The sequence below is a fragment of the Semicossyphus pulcher genome, unplaced genomic scaffold (assembly GCF_022749685.1).
Source record: "Semicossyphus pulcher isolate SPU_LCO1_2020_fin unplaced genomic scaffold, fSemPul1.0.p SCAF_9, whole genome shotgun sequence".
Lineage (NCBI taxonomy): Eukaryota > Metazoa > Chordata > Actinopteri > Labriformes > Labridae > Semicossyphus > Semicossyphus pulcher.
In genome coordinates, this window is record NW_027211770.1 from 16,247,841 (window position 1) to 16,261,465 (window position 13,625).

Here is a 13,625-nt window from a genome sequence, read left to right on the forward strand (position 1 = left end):
GAACTATTCAACCATTCACCCACTTTCCCGGCACCAGGCATTAATTCTTTCTTCTTTTTCTTTTTTATCTAATGCCGGTTAGCAAACAGCTTTCAGATGTGCTGCAGCCACTGTCTGCTGGTAGTTCTGCATCACAACCAGGCACCGGTACAAACAATGGAAAATTATATTTGTAAAATGAGACCATAGTCGCTTGAACTTTTTATTTTTATTTATTTTTATTTGAATATTTGAAATTCATGAGCCACCCTACAAGGAGGGTATAGGCCTACAGATCGTTGCTGTGAAGGATGGTGAACCTCAGACTCTTGTGTGGAAACCAAACTAAGGAGTGTTAAAATAAAATCAATGGACCTGATCAAACTGAGATTATGGCTGTAAAAACCAAAAATCATTTTACCTGTTTACCTAAACTCAGGGTTAGACTTTGAGCTAAGCTAAGGATGTATCATTTCATTTAACATAATTTAATCTTTATTTTGAAGCTGATTAGTTTCGGGTCACGTGACACACTGTTTGTAGGTGTTTGTTCGTTTTAGAAAGGTTGAAAAACAGAAGTTTGGTTGTAAAGGGAATATTTATTATTTATTTCTACTCGTACACGTAGGTAGAGTTTTACTTCCTGCCGCTGCCCCCCAGAGGATCTTGCATAGCATGTCAGATATTTTCCATGGTCGTTGGCTGCTGCTGTGAATTTCAACGTAGAGACCGTCCTCCACTGAGCACTTCCACTCTTGGTGGTGTCAGTGGAGGCCGGCATGCTGCCGTAGTTCCACGTCAGAGTTGGTATGTGTTTAGAGCATGTGTATATGGCAGTGCAGGTTATTGCTCTTGCCTGTCCCTCCAGAAGTTCAATTGAAGTAGGCTGGATAGTCAAGGGTGAAAAGGAGCCTGAGATACAAATGGTGAATGTCAACACACTGAGGAAAGCATGGCAGAAAAAACTGTTCACTTTTGCTTTAATACGTACATTCTGCACTTAAGGCTCTAGAGGCTGAAGCACTGATACCGCCAGTGTGTCTGACAGAGCACACAACAGTCTGGTGGTCTGTCTGAATGTTCAGTGTGGTGGTCAAGGTAGTGTAGAATGTGCCGTTGTAGAATGTGTGTGAACGTTTTTTTGCTTGAAATGCCCATCCCTATGCCCTTGTGGTTGGTAACTTGCACCCTCCACCCACATTTTAGGAGGAGGAGTCTTTAAGATGAAAAACCAAAAATCATTTTACCTGTTTTTTGTGACAGAAAAATCCCTTTTTATCCTATTCAATCATAACTTCAGTTTTCCATCCTTTCAAACTATAAACATATATTCTTTTTGTGTGAACAATGTGTGTCAGAGATACGAGTTTTCTCTGTTTTATGAAATGACTGAATATCCATCCACCAGTGCAGTATATGACTTTTATTGTCAGCATGTTCATATTCATACAAAGAAACACAGAAAACAGTTTTGGAAAACATTTTTTGCCTTCCCTCCTAAAGAAAGACAAAGCTCAGAGCTCAACTAGCAGATGGTTAGCTTAGCCTGGCTTAGCATGGAGACCAGGGGTAACAGCTAGCCGGTCTCTGAAAATAGGTTAAAGAAACTTCCAGTACCTCACAAACTTTCAGCGTTAACTGATGTTTGATTAGTTCATTACCTTTGGCCTGTTTGAACCGGTCAAGCTGTTTCTTCCTCTTTCCAGTCTTTGTGCTCAGTTATGCTAAGTTGCTAGCTGTAGCCTTATGTTTAACAGGGTAATATGAAAGCATCTTTAGTCTTCTTTTCTAAATCTTAGCAATAAAGTAGAAAAACATTTTTCCGAAAATCACTTTATGACATAAAATTATTTCCTCCCTTCACTCAATCTTTTGCCTTTGGTTTAAATTTTCTTAATTGAATCTCGCTATAGCATTGTGGTTATGTTTCATGGCTAATAATAGTAAAACCATGTGTAAGCAAACATTGGCTGAAAAATCGGCTTATTTACAGTCCGCAAAACACATTATAATGAGTCATTTCTGTATAAAAAAATTAATTAGATTAATAATAACCATTCAAAACACAAACAAATGATCAAATCAATGACAGTATAAAACATATTTTGCTTGATAGAGACATAACAGCGTGGTCATGCATAACAAAACTGCAATCATCCGATGCGTTCAACACAAATTAAAATAAGCGTGATTAGATTTGTTGTTTGCTTTGATTGATCTTAGGAGGGTAATCAATTCACACGTTTCCATAGATGTTGAGGTCTACAGTGTTCCCGTATACATTACCGCCATCAAACTCCTGTGAAAGATGAAGGACATTATTATTAAAGATGTTGATAATGCCAGTGTTCTGTTTGGATTAAATTATAGTGGCTCATAAATACCTCTTTGTAATTGGAGGATTTTGGCTGGCTGAGTCCCATCAACAACAACGGCAACAACAAGGAGACAGAGAAAAAAAAGAACAACATAAGACAATGCTGTCTTATTGTTTGTAATGATCTGTATGTTATTAACTGGTAATGCTCAGGAGGAGAAGGGCGTGTACCTTTTGGGGGACGGGCAACGAGGCTTCGAGAATTTCTGGTTGGCACTGGAATTTGTAAGCGCATTGTTGGACCTGTGGATTAAAATTCTCCTCAGTGCACAGTCGAGAAAACAATAAATATGTATAACGTCAAAATCTGAAACACACTTACATCTGATCCATGTCCACTCTAGGTCTTCTGAAATAGAAAAGAAAAGGTACGCAACATTTTAACACATAGAATAACACACAGGAAAGTGCTAGTAAAAAAAGTTGTTAATGCTTAAGTTTGTTTCAACTGTGAAAACCAAACGGTGAGAAAAAAATGTGTGAAACTTATCAGTGTAGGAGGCAACGCTACCATCTATGTAAATTGTTCATGTCTTACCTAGAAAATCTGCTCCAAATAGACCTTCTGGATAAAAAAAAGCAGAACAGAAACTATGCTAATGTTATGAAGAATATCAAAAATACATGCTTAGATCTTATCAGAAACAGGAAAGCAGCTCGCTTCTGCACAGACATGCAAATGACATGAAGCAGAGGTATAAGGAAACTACAGAACCACTCAGGAAAGTTACTTTGGGCACGAGGAGAGATAAAAACAATAAAATGTATCTTGCCTTGGTTCAGATCGAGATGGTCCTGCCCGATCAGGACGATTCCTAAAAATTTGCAGATTAATGTACAATTTTATCAGTACATCAGTACATCAGTACAAATACAGATGAATAGTTAACACAATGGAAAATGAACGAGAAAGACTACAAGATTTTTTATTTATCTCACCTGCGTGAAAGCCTGGACAGCCGGTTCCACATGCTTAACGATACAGAAAATAAGATTATTAATATAAAAGGGGGAAAATGACATTATTTCAAATCAGTGCAGCAAAAGAACCGTATCTGCTTTGCAACACGTTTACCTGCCATCCTGACTTTGAAGCTCTGCAATGCGTGTCCTAAAGGACAGAGGGGGAAAAAGGACATTTTATTAAGTGCATATATGTTTCCAAATGGGGACATCAGGATTGCATTACTCACTTGTATTTTTTCATCATGACAATGCAAAAGGCTGAAAAGATCACACTGGTACCAACCAAGACCACAATGGGAATGATGATGTGGTTGTAGTTTACTTTTCCTGCAAACAGACAGAATTTATCAAAGGAAACTTCCTTGTTTATAAGGGGGACAAGAGGGGAACATTTAGTATTTATACTTATACTATACAAAGTAACAGCAACTAACGTTTGACATAGAGCTTCACTGTTTTAGATGATGTCTTCCCTCCATTAAAATATGATGTGCAGGTGACTTCAGTGTGGTCATCCGCGTCCTCAGGAATGAACGTCAGGATGGACTGGACCTCCCAGTTTCCAGCATGAACTTCCCTGTGGACCTCAGTGATCCCCTCTGGGGTGCCCCTGTTCCATGTGATGTTCGGGGCATGGGAGGGGCAGGTGTGGGGGACTGTACAGGTGACAGTGAAGGGAAGTCCTTGATAGGCCGTCTTTGGGTGAGTCAGTGTGAGTTCAGGAGGATCGGCTGTAAAAGAAAAAAAAGTCAGAGATAAAATAAGAAAAATCATTGTGACAAATAAAATTGTTATAGATTTATGAATTCTTGGTGACGTACCGAACATTATCAAGTCGACACAATCCTCCACGAAGGAGAACTTCTCGTCGGATGCATGGGTGTCTGATATTGCCAATTCAACCCGGAAACAGAAAGGACCGTTGTCATGATCTTTAACCTTGACAATTTCTAAGGTGCAGTTTGTCTGACCCAGATGTCCCAACATCCTTGTGCGGCCCCTGTAGTTTTCTAACACCTGTGTCTGGTCCTCGTAATAGATGCGCTGATCTCGCTTATTTGAAACATGCCAGATCGCTCTGAGTCTGGAGCTGGGCAGGTTTCCTTTAGGGTGGGTGAACGTACAGGGAATCACAACACAGGAGGAAACCAGAGTATGAAGTTTCTTCACAACATTGGCCTTCCATTCTGCAGTGAACGCAGGGCTGCTCATGGCTGAAAGAGAAAATCAGATGTGACAAAGTCTGATTGACTGACTGATGTTTTCCATTATCTAGAGTGTAGGTAGGATAGTGACTGGAAACTTAAAGGTGGCTAATTGTTTTACCTGCCAAAAGCAGACAAAAAATCATCATCTTTCTGTCTTTGTCCATTCTTGTCTCAGGTTGTGTTGGCGCAGTACACTGTGGAACTGAAAACAACAAACAAAAACAAGTGTCAAGCACATTCTTCTTATAGCTCATGCAAAATAGAAAACGGTTGTGAAAGTGGAACTTCTTCAGACACCACTAATCTTAACACACAAAGCTTTTTATGTTTACAGCAGATACTGGCAATGAAGTCCTCATTCCGCATATACATACACACCCCTCTGAAATAAACATATAATTAAACACATTAGCCATAAGTGATAATTAATTTTTTTGTGTTTGAACTCTTTTTCCATATCACAACTTTCTTTAAAAAAGTCACACAGGCTTTGAATAAATGCATTTTATCAAAGTGATGATAAAGAGTGAAAAAAATCATCTCATTTGGCCAGAAGTTAAACCAAATAATCCCAAATAATCTCGAATTGCTGAAATGCCAATCAGTATTTTTACTACTAACTTTCAAAAAGAAATACACAAAGAAAACACATTGGACTAACATTCATTAGATATACTGTCGGATCACATTATAAGTAAGATTTACCAGCATCTTACCTGGTGAAGCTGCCTTCTGGTGAATCGGAGCTGTCGTTTTCTACTGAAAATGCAGCCTTCAGAATGACTTGTGGTGTGCTACTCTGCGGTTGAATTGACATAGATATGAACTACATGCAAACGAAGGAACAACGGGTCAAATTAGAAACCATCTTTCTGTATCTTTGCGTGGGGACAGAAGCAGACGTCGTGGAGGCAGTATTAGCAGAGTTGAGGAACAGAAAGTAGGGAGTGGTCTCTTTTTTATGTGCTGTGTGATATACAGTATACCCCTTCTTTGTTTGGATGCATGCACATGTTTTCAAAGATATGAACTTGTTGGAAACAAGAAACTGTAACTGCTTTGACTGCTTGAAATTTGATAATGAGCATGAAACTGCATAGTTCATCAGTCTGTGTAGTCAAAGTATTACTGTAGCGACATCCTTTGTTGTCTCCATATAACTGTGATAAGTAGACCGACTTGTATCTTCCATAATGATGCTTTGACAGGCTTCTTCACTTCTGTCTCCTCTGAGGGCTTCGTGATTCCATTGTGGCGTGAGGAACGCGAAATACCCTTTTTTTGAAGGAATACTTATTTTGTTTAAGTTATTTTGTTTTACCTTATCAGAAAAATCTAAACTAATGCCAAACAATGCCACCTTGGGAGTTTCACCCAAGGAATTAATTACTAGTAATAAGGCAATCAGGTTTATTATACTGATGGAGCAGGAGACGAGGTTCAGTTTATAAAGAAAGGTCAATGTTTATTACAAAAAATAACAAACAACAAACAATGTTACCATTCACACGGGGACTATTTCAGTGCTGAGGATTACCGGTGGTGGAAAATGGATTGCCGAAGAGTGAGAGGGATCCCAGGAAAATCACCCCAATCGCAGGTGACAGCCACACACACACTCACACAGTGATGAAAACTCAGAAAACCAGGGGTTGCACAGCACACAGGTAGGGGAAACCACCACTGGGGACACCACGACCGCCACCTTTCGCTCTCAGCAACTGAAAAGGGGACAAAGGGAAATACTATTAATAGGGCTACATTCAAAAGAACAGAACCAAAGCACTGCTGACATACCTGCACCGGTGGCAGCGAGGTGGAGGAAGGGAGGCGACCAGGAAGTGGGCAGGCCTGCGAGCCAAAGAGTAAGAGTGAGACAAGAGCAACCCTGCCTACCTTTATAGAGTGCCCTCCTGCAGTGATAGGCTAAGACAAAGATACTGTCGAGAGCAAGAGTGACACAGACTCCCATTACGGATGGCTGGTACTGTTGTGTTTGGTACTGTTTAATTTTGTTGTATTGCTTATTGTTTATGGCGGCATTTTGTTTTGCTTGTTACCTTAATTTGTAAATTGGTGGCTGCCAACTTTAAGTTTTGCATATTCTGCGTTTCATTTTGGTTCTGTTCTTTTGAGTGTAGCCCAATTAATAGTATTTCCCTTTGTCCCTTTTTCAGTTGCTGAGAGCACCACCGGTAATCCTCAGCACTGAAATAGTCCCCGTGTGAATGGTAACATTGTTTGTTGTTCGTTTTTAAAATTATATTTTTTGTAATAAACATTGACCTTTCTTTATAAACTGAACCTCGTCTCCTGCTCCATCAGTATAATAAACCTGATTGCCTTATTACTAGTAATTAATTCCTTGGGTGAAACTCCCAAGGTGGCATTGTTTGGCATTAGTTTAGATTTTTCTGATAAGGTAAAACAAAATAACTTAAACAAAATAAGTATTCCTTAAAAAAAGGGTATTTCGCGTTCCTCACGCCACACCATCATCCTCCAGTAGAAGGAATCGCACGCCAAGTCTACTGAAAGAAACGCAGGTGTCTCTAATGCCCCATCAGACCAAAACCAAAAAATCATTAATAATCATCATTAATATGTAGGAAACTGGGATGTCATCTTTTGGCTCCTGCCTACCTGAACGCCTTCATCCAGGTCTCCACTCCATCCCGCCATCTACGCTCTGCGAATGAAAAGCGCCTGGTACTCCCATCACAACAGGGCCCTAAGTCGCAAACGAGACTCTTCTCCTCTGTAGTCCCCCGGTGGTGGAATGAGTTGCCAAACTCCATTCGGTCCGCAGAGTCCCTTTCACCTTCAAGAGGCTAAAGACACAGCTCTTCATGAACACGTCTGCACTTAATGATATTGATGCTATGATGATGATGAGGATGTAGTTTATGTTGATTTGAATATTCATAATCACGATGATGATGATGACTATATCGACCTTGTTAATGTTGCTGATGATGATGATTATATTAAAAAGAAAAAAAAAAGCCCTGTGCACTGCCTGTCGGCACTAGTGCATGATCGCACTTGAAGCTGTTTGTTAGCATTTACCAACTTTGTTCGGCCCTGTCTTCATCGTTGCTTGTGTTGTATTAACTCTCAGATGTACGTTGCTTTAGATAAAAGCATCTGCTAAATGAAATTGTAACATTGTAACATTGATTAAAACAAGCTGTCCAGAGTCAGGTGTTAACTTGGAATAATGGATTATTGGCCCTCTCATAAGAGACAGTAATAAAGCTCAGGGTAATGTCAAGAAGTAGGATTTTTCTGCGTATTAATTCACATCTCCTTTTCTCTTTAATTTCTGTTCCCTATTTAACCAAAATGACCACCTCACCATTTTACATCCAGTTCATGACATTTGGTCTATTAAGCTCTCAGAAGTCCACTTCTCATTACATCCAGCCTCCTACCACTGTTTCCTTTAATACTCTGTTTCACTTCCCCTCATATATTCCCTATTATTACACGCCTGTGTTAAATGCTTGATTTTGATTAAATGCTGATCTAAATAACAGACTATGGTTATAAAGAACAGACCGTTGCTAGGGATTCGGCTCTAATCACACAATCTGGAGGACAAACTGTAATCATATCAATCCGCTGAAAGAAGTCAGGTAAATTTGCGTGAGTAAATCATCCCAAGTCAGTTTATTGTGTCTGTCTCACAGATGCAGGTATCCTCCCTTTTTCCTCTCACAAAAGTGCCTCATTGTTTATATATCAGGAGTCGGTATTCAGGTTGACAGATTCTGATGTTCACGTCAATAGGAAGTTCCCAGATTTCCAACACCCCCTCTTGGCGTGAGTGTGTCACTGATAATGTTGTCCTAGAGACTCCCAGTTCTCTCTGAACCAGGTCTGAGTGGCTGTGAAGTTTGGATCAAGCACGACGATCTATCGCTTTTGAGCAGCGGGACACCACACCTGACACCAGGGGCCATCCGGGTGAATCCATGTCTGCACAAAGGTACCCAGACAGGTAGGCCCCTTATCCAAGGTAGCATCCTGCTCTCCAGGAAGCAGTGTTAGTGTGGAGCTGCCTTGTGAAGATTTTTCTTCCTTAAAAGTCATAGAATTGCAGTCTCGGCTTAATCTGTCATCATGAGGGGGACCAGAACGCACGGGTCAGGCTGAGTCACGGGACCATCAAAAATTAACATATGACAGAGGGATCAGGGTCAGGCTCCTCCCACGACAGGGTTTTAGGAATCACATCCAGGTTGATGGTATCGGTGACCTTTAACAAAACAGGCACCTGGGAGTTGACCTTTTTCTTTCGCTCCTTCTTCTCTCTCTTTTTCTATGTCATGAGAGATGGTGCTGGGGGGTGTAGGGGCTCTTCCTCCATGGGAGGATTCTCCTGGTGAGTATTATGCAAACAGGGCCATGTAGAGGATCAAGAGTAATTGGACACTAGAAGTAGCTTTTTGAATGTGAAAGGAATTATTCTTGTTGTTTAATGGGTTTGGGCAATTTTCCAGTCTCAGCTGAGACTGGGTTGGCCTCCTCTCAATCTCCGGGCAGGGACATCATCATGACAGTCTTCCCTCTGACGCAGCCCGGAAAAGGAGATAAGGGCCACAATCAACTCGGTTCAGTTTTGGGTGTCCCAAAAATGTATGTCCTGTCTCTTTGGAATGTTGGAACCAGCGGGTGTATGTGTTGTAAAGCCCCCCTCTGTTCCATTAGTGTCAACTTTTGACCAAGAACAGAGTTAGCTGAGGTCCCTCCCGGGTGGGGTCAAATGGCCAGGTGGGGCCTGAGCAAGGCACATCCTGGTGCCACAACTATTATTAACCGCTATTATTCCAACATTAGGTAGTAGTTGAGCGCTGTGGGAGACGGCTGCCTCTCCAGTTAGCGGTAGCCACTAATTCACCTCACAAAGTTAATAGTAGTTATCTTCTTTTATTCAATAGTAATATTTATTTATTTCTCAAAGGGTCATATGTGCAATAAAAATCTGTCAATGTGCAATAATCTCTCACCACAGTGCAATAACCTAATACCACAGTGCAATAAACTTAATTTAGTTTAATCGAACTAAATACCAGGTCAATTACCCACTGTTTACTTGTATATTTTCTAAGAGTGTATATTTTATATATTTTGTTATCTAATTTTGTACTTTGTATATATATATATATATATATCGATAGATATTTTATTTTATTTTATTTTTTTTTACCCTCTGTGTGCTGATTCTTTCCTATTGTATTATACTGTATAAGCTGCTGGAGACTGAATTTCCCAGAGGGAGTCATCCCAAAGGGATCAATAAAGTTGAGTCTAAGTCTAAGTCTATTATCATGGCAAAAAGTGTGAATCTACTTAAAAATAACCCGCTGTTCTTTTTTTACTTTGAGAGTCTAAATTATACTAAATAAGAGGCTGTTTTATTGTACGTTAGGCTGTAAGCAGGAACTTTTTTTAAAAATGTAAAACCTTCAAGACACTGGGTCAAACACGACAGAGGTGCATATTTTACATAGTTCAATTCATTCTTTATTATTTATTTAAAACTACAATAGAGTTTTCCTCCATATTTTTAAGGTATTTGTTCGTTTTAACACTTTGCTCAAGATAGACAAGTCAGTGATGAGGTAACAATCGTGAATGAGTAAGTGATAAGTTTAGCAGAGAGAAATAAAGTGTGTGTGTGTGTGTGTGTGTGTGTGTGTGTATGTGTGTGTGTGTGTGAGAGAGAGAGAGAGAGAGAGAAGCGCCGGCTCTGCCACCCTTTATGTTTCCTGTACTTTAACAAAGGTATGTCATGAGTTCTTATTGTTTAATTTTGTATTTAATATATTGTGTTCTTGTCTTGATTTAGTCTTGTTTAGTTATGTAATTCATTTGTGTTTCATTGTGTAGAGATTTTCTGCTTGAGTTCTGCTGTCACAGTCCTGAGTTTGGTTTTTAGTGTTTCCTGTTTTATTTTGTAGTTCTTGCCCTATGTATGTTTTGTCTTGTTTTACTTCCTGCCTTTGTGTGTTTTCCCGCCGGTTTGATTATGTGCCCTGCCCTTATTGTTTTCACCTGCTCCCTTGATTGTCTCCCCTGTGCCCGATTAGTTTCACCTCCCCAGTGTATTTAGTCTTTGTCTTCCCTTGTCCCTGTGCTAGTTCGTTGTCGTCTGTCCATGTCCATGCATCCTGATATTCTTGATCTTGATCTCAGTGTTCCCTGGATTTTTCACCTTCTGATTTATTTTGGATTACTTATTGCCTGTTTTGTTGGACTTTATTTACCATTGGATTTTGTTTGCCTGCCCCCCTTGGATTCCTCAAACCAGAAAGCCTTTTTGTTTTTCCTTGTGCCTTTTTGTTTCAATAAATATTTATTTCAGTCTGCATCTGGGTCCTCAACCTTCTGTTTAAATTTGAAATCGTGACAAAGTAGGCCTATAGTTATTTAAACTTTCAATGGGTCATATAGGTTAGGGAGGTGTGTTTATAGCAATTGTGCAGGGTTAGTTTGGCCAGTGCTGGAGGGGCCCAAAGTGACATCTTTTCATGGGGCCCAAAATTCTGGCCGCGCCCCTGACAATAATATCATCCGCATAAAAGTTAAAAAAATGCGTGGGGAACATTTTGAGTGATACTGTTAATGTAAATTGGAAATAACAGCGGCCCTAAGACTGAGCCCTGGGGCACGCCATTTATTTCTGATTCTGATATAAGAGATTAAGAGGTGATGCATTCAGCCTGCACACACTGTGATTTGTACAATAAGTCATTTTCAAACCAACAGACGGATTGTTCCAACAGTCCAATACTGTGTAGTCTATGTTTCAAAATGTCATGGTTAACAGTGTCAAAGGCCTTTGACAAGTCATTAAAAGGGCTGCACGGTGTTCCTTATAGTCCAAGGACTCACTAAAATCACTGACTACCTTTAAAGCCACATGGTTGTACTTTTTCCTAAAACCTTATAATTGGATACAATGTTGTTTGTCAATACAAATTCTTTAAGTTGGTCACTTATACGAGATTCCAGAGTTTGAGCTAAGACAGAAACTTCGGAAATTGGCCTATAATTGCTTGATAGCTTCATTGGACTAAAGAGAGATTAAAAAAGATAAGTTAAAAGTGTGGCAATACGATCAGCAGCTTACTTTAAAAAATATGGCTCTAAGTCCGAGGTCTCCAGAGTCTGGACCTAGCTTCCTTCGTATCCGGACCCGGTCCTATTCAATTTTGTCAAGCATCTATTTCAACCATTTTAACCTGCGCAGCTCTTTTTTGCCTTTGCGGTGGTGATTTTAGTGGCCCAGGAAACGTACAGACCAATGCATTTGTTGAAAATCATCTCACATGACGCTTCACAGTCATCAAATCTCTTACTCAGATAAACATCGGGACTGGACCCAGTGATTCTGCGAGAATACAGATACACAAGGGAGCCAGCCAAGAAGAGAGGTACAGACATACAGTGGGAGAAAATAAGTAAGTCGGGGAAAAGTAGACATGGCACGCTCTTAAATGAGAAAGGCAGCAAAGATGGCGAAAACAGAGCTCTTAATTAAGAATGAAAAGACTCGTATAGTTATGTGACCGTGGCGATTATTATATGCGGACACTCTCTGACTCTGTCGCGCTGAAATAAACTGTGGCCTAGAGTCTCTGTTAACAGTGACGGACAAAGACTTCACTGATAAACCTGAGAGTTTTACAGAGCTACATCAACTTTCCTCTTACGTCTCACTTCTGTTATTTTGCATGCTCTGTCTCTCTCTCTCTCTATCTCTCTCTCCCTCGCTCTTTCTCTCATCAGGGCCTTCTGCGTACAGAGCATTTAAATATAAGCTGTGGTCATGAGAACAGCTTGACATGTTTAAACATTTTTACAGGCCTGGGGGATGATGGAAAATGGCATACATGTCTATCGCTTACCAACTCACAACAAAAAATGTATTTATTTTTTCTTCAAGTTTCTTGTGTGGAACCATGGACTGTCTCACCGGCTGGTTACAATCCCTGGCAGTGTGTAGAGGGTTGATATTCATATAATTAACAGTTGAAGTTGCTGTAAGCCATTCTGCTAACAGGCAAACTAGTGATATTCGTAATCAATTATATTTGTGGTTATTATAATTGGGGGACTTGTCATGCAGTGTTCCATAAACTTGCTGAAGTGACTGTTATTTTTGTTGCTATTTATGATCAGACCTTTGCCGGTATCATATATAACTCTAACCATCTTATTCTCTGTTCTCTTTTTCTATGTTTAATCATGAACATGATCTTATGTTGAGAAGTGAAAGAGAGAACTTCTGAAATAAGTTCCAACACACACTCTTTTTTTTACGGGCTGTTCTATTGCAGCTTTACCAGGAAGCATCTTTTCGAGAACATTTAAAGCTGCATTTACATATTTTTGGCCACAAGGGGGGAGGGGACATCCAAAAACAAACCTGGTCACACAAAGGTACAGGAGACACAGAGCAATATGATTGTCAAATGAAGTGCAACCTGCAAAATGAAGTCCAATATTCAGATATTTGGACTCTATTTCCACTTGGTATAACATGTGATTTGTATCTTTTATCAGAAGGAAATGTGGTCAATTTTTAGACCTCTTGGAACTGTTAGTACGGCTCTGTGAGAAGGAATCCGTCTTGGTCATTATAATATGTACTGATGAATTAATTGCTTCCCTTGACTAAAATTGACCAACAGTGATCGACAATCCACATTAAACATGGTAAAAATACCCTTCAATAAGCACTCCCTTATTATCTATCTGTATCAGAGAGCCCCCCCCCCCTCTCTGATACAGCCCCCATGTCTGTAGCTTTTTGCCAGCAAACAGCAGGAAGGTTTCATTGTGATGTGAGCAAATTGCATTCTGATTTGCACTACATGCACAGAAAACAGATGACCAAAGACTGTCACATGTTCAAACACGGTGTAAATGCGGCGTTATTCTTCCCTTACTACTGAGAAAAGTATTATAGTCTTTAGCTTGTAAGTTCTTGCTTTAGAAGTCAAGCATAAAGGATTTAAATGTGATCACACTGTCTCGATCTTCAATCGATCAGTCAAAGGATACCAGAGGAAGTATGCTGTCTG

The 13,625-nt window shown here is 39.9% G+C and overlaps 1 protein-coding gene and 1 long non-coding RNA gene across 3 annotated transcripts; both read right to left on the reverse strand.

Moving 5' to 3' along the window:
- Window positions 1-1,387: 1,387 nt before the first annotated feature.
- Window positions 1,388-5,426, reverse strand: LOC138584068 (myelin-associated glycoprotein-like). 2 transcript variants are annotated; one of them, XM_069656198.1, is made up of 13 exons: window positions 5,247-5,426; window positions 4,649-4,732; window positions 4,144-4,536; window positions 3,757-4,053; window positions 3,550-3,649; window positions 3,432-3,467; window positions 3,296-3,328; window positions 3,130-3,171; window positions 2,895-2,921; window positions 2,679-2,705; window positions 2,528-2,599; window positions 2,364-2,391; window positions 1,388-2,278 (listed from the first exon to the last, which is right to left on the reverse strand). In XM_069656198.1, exons 2-13 carry the CDS (start codon window positions 4,692-4,694, stop codon window positions 2,216-2,218), a joined length of 1,164 nt encoding a protein of 387 aa, XP_069512299.1. In that variant the 5' UTR covers window positions 4,695-4,732; window positions 5,247-5,426; the 3' UTR covers window positions 1,388-2,215. The 2 variants fall into 2 exon arrangements, with proteins under 2 accessions (XP_069512299.1, XP_069512300.1); XM_069656199.1 differs by having other exon boundaries at window positions 5,236-5,426.
- Window positions 5,427-5,964: 538 nt separating this feature from the next.
- Window positions 5,965-7,379, reverse strand: LOC138584799 (uncharacterized). The gene is made up of 3 exons (XR_011305464.1): window positions 7,174-7,379; window positions 6,328-6,381; window positions 5,965-6,251 (listed from the first exon to the last, which is right to left on the reverse strand). It is a non-coding gene; the product is annotated as an uncharacterized lncRNA (long non-coding RNA).
- Window positions 7,380-13,625: the final 6,246 nt, after the last annotated feature.

What these genes read in the sequence shown, in the direction of transcription:
- LOC138584068 (XM_069656198.1), bottom strand. Translation starts at nt 4,694, where the DNA reads ATGGACAAAGACAGAAAGATGATGATTTTTTGTCTGCTTTTGGCAG. An exon ending in CCATCTCGATCTGAACCAAG is followed by an intron (nt 2,922 to 3,129) that starts GCAAGATACATT and finishes TTTTTTATCCAG; the next exon opens with AAGGTCTATTTGGAGCAGAT. An exon ending in AATCCTCCAATTACAAAGAG is followed by an intron (nt 2,279 to 2,363) that starts GTATTTATGAGC and finishes CATCTTTCACAG; the next exon opens with GAGTTTGATGGCGGTAATGT.